We start from the raw sequence: 1,017 nt of genomic DNA, 5'->3' as shown, positions 1-1,017 counted from the left end.
CCACTACCAACTCCCCCTCTCGCCCCACCCCTCTCCCTTCCTCTCTCTGTTCTCCCCTCTCTCCCCCCTCTCTGTTCTCCCCCTCTGTTCTCCCCCCCTCTCTGTTCTCCCCCCTCCCCTCCGTAATATTCCCATCAGCGGAGCGACGGGTTGTATTTGATGGTAGGAAATCGAGATCGTGTTTAAGAACACAATGAAAGGAAGAGTTTTAAAAACCTCTCATGTGTCCTCTTCCTCAACACTGCGTGGGGTAACGTGTTCTACGAGCTCTCTCGTTCTTCTTTGATTTGTATTCACCGATTATGTTTCTTCCAATGGTCAAAGTGTTAAACCGTCATGGAAATTACTTAAATGATTAAATAAGTTAATTGCAGCCAATCAGCAACACTTCATTGACCAGGTTTACACAGGATAACGTTTGGTAGTACTGCACGAGGCATGAGTAAAACTGTTTGTCTGAAAACCTTTGTTATCGCCATCAGATCGACAAACTAAGGAACACCGAGATGAAAATGAAAAGTAAAGCATGCTCTCATGTCGAGCGTACTGTACAGTGACATGCCGCGTACACACTGTACACCAAAAGGAACACAAACACGCACTGTACACGCGGAAACACCCGTACAAGTAACTACCTTCTCTTTACTCGAATTTTCAGCTTTCAATCGACGTACGAGTTCCCCCTGTGTTTTTAGCGCTGCTTCGAGCTTCTCACGATCTGTGTCCGCCATTCTGTCAACCGTGTTCAGCACACACTGAACGAACTACTCCGCCTACTGGTACGTCACCACGTTTTATTGCGACGTCACCACGTTATATTCCTTATGTCACCACGTTGCATAACATCACCACGTTATATTCCTTACGTCACTACGTTGTATTGCCACGTCACATTGGTTACGTCACCACGTTGTATTGCTCACGTCACCAATCAGCTTGAAAAGCACTCGCCAAGTGGCTTAAGCACTCAAACAAGCACAACGTTGTGACGGTTAAGGAACGGCTGGCTTGGCGAGC

The 1,017-nt window shown here is 47.0% G+C and overlaps 1 protein-coding gene across 1 annotated transcript in view; it reads right to left on the bottom strand.

Moving 5' to 3' along the window:
* HARS1 (histidyl-tRNA synthetase 1) overlaps nt 1–804 on the bottom strand; it is a 49,195-nt gene extending 48,391 nt beyond the window's left edge. The window contains exon 1 of the mRNA XM_085899207.1: nt 636–804. Within this exon, the coding sequence (XP_085755333.1) occupies nt 636–731 (96 nt within the window). The 5' untranslated portion in view covers nt 732–804. The remainder of the gene's footprint in view (nt 1–635) is intronic.
* Between the last annotated feature and the right edge of the window lie 213 nt (nt 805–1,017).

This window comes from Eptatretus burgeri, chromosome 10 (genome assembly GCF_056783735.1).
Source record: "Eptatretus burgeri isolate ZD-2024b chromosome 10, Ebu_testis_v1, whole genome shotgun sequence".
Taxonomy (NCBI): Eukaryota; Metazoa; Chordata; class Myxini; order Myxiniformes; family Myxinidae; genus Eptatretus; species Eptatretus burgeri.
This window is presented reverse-complemented; position numbering and strand designations above follow the sequence as displayed.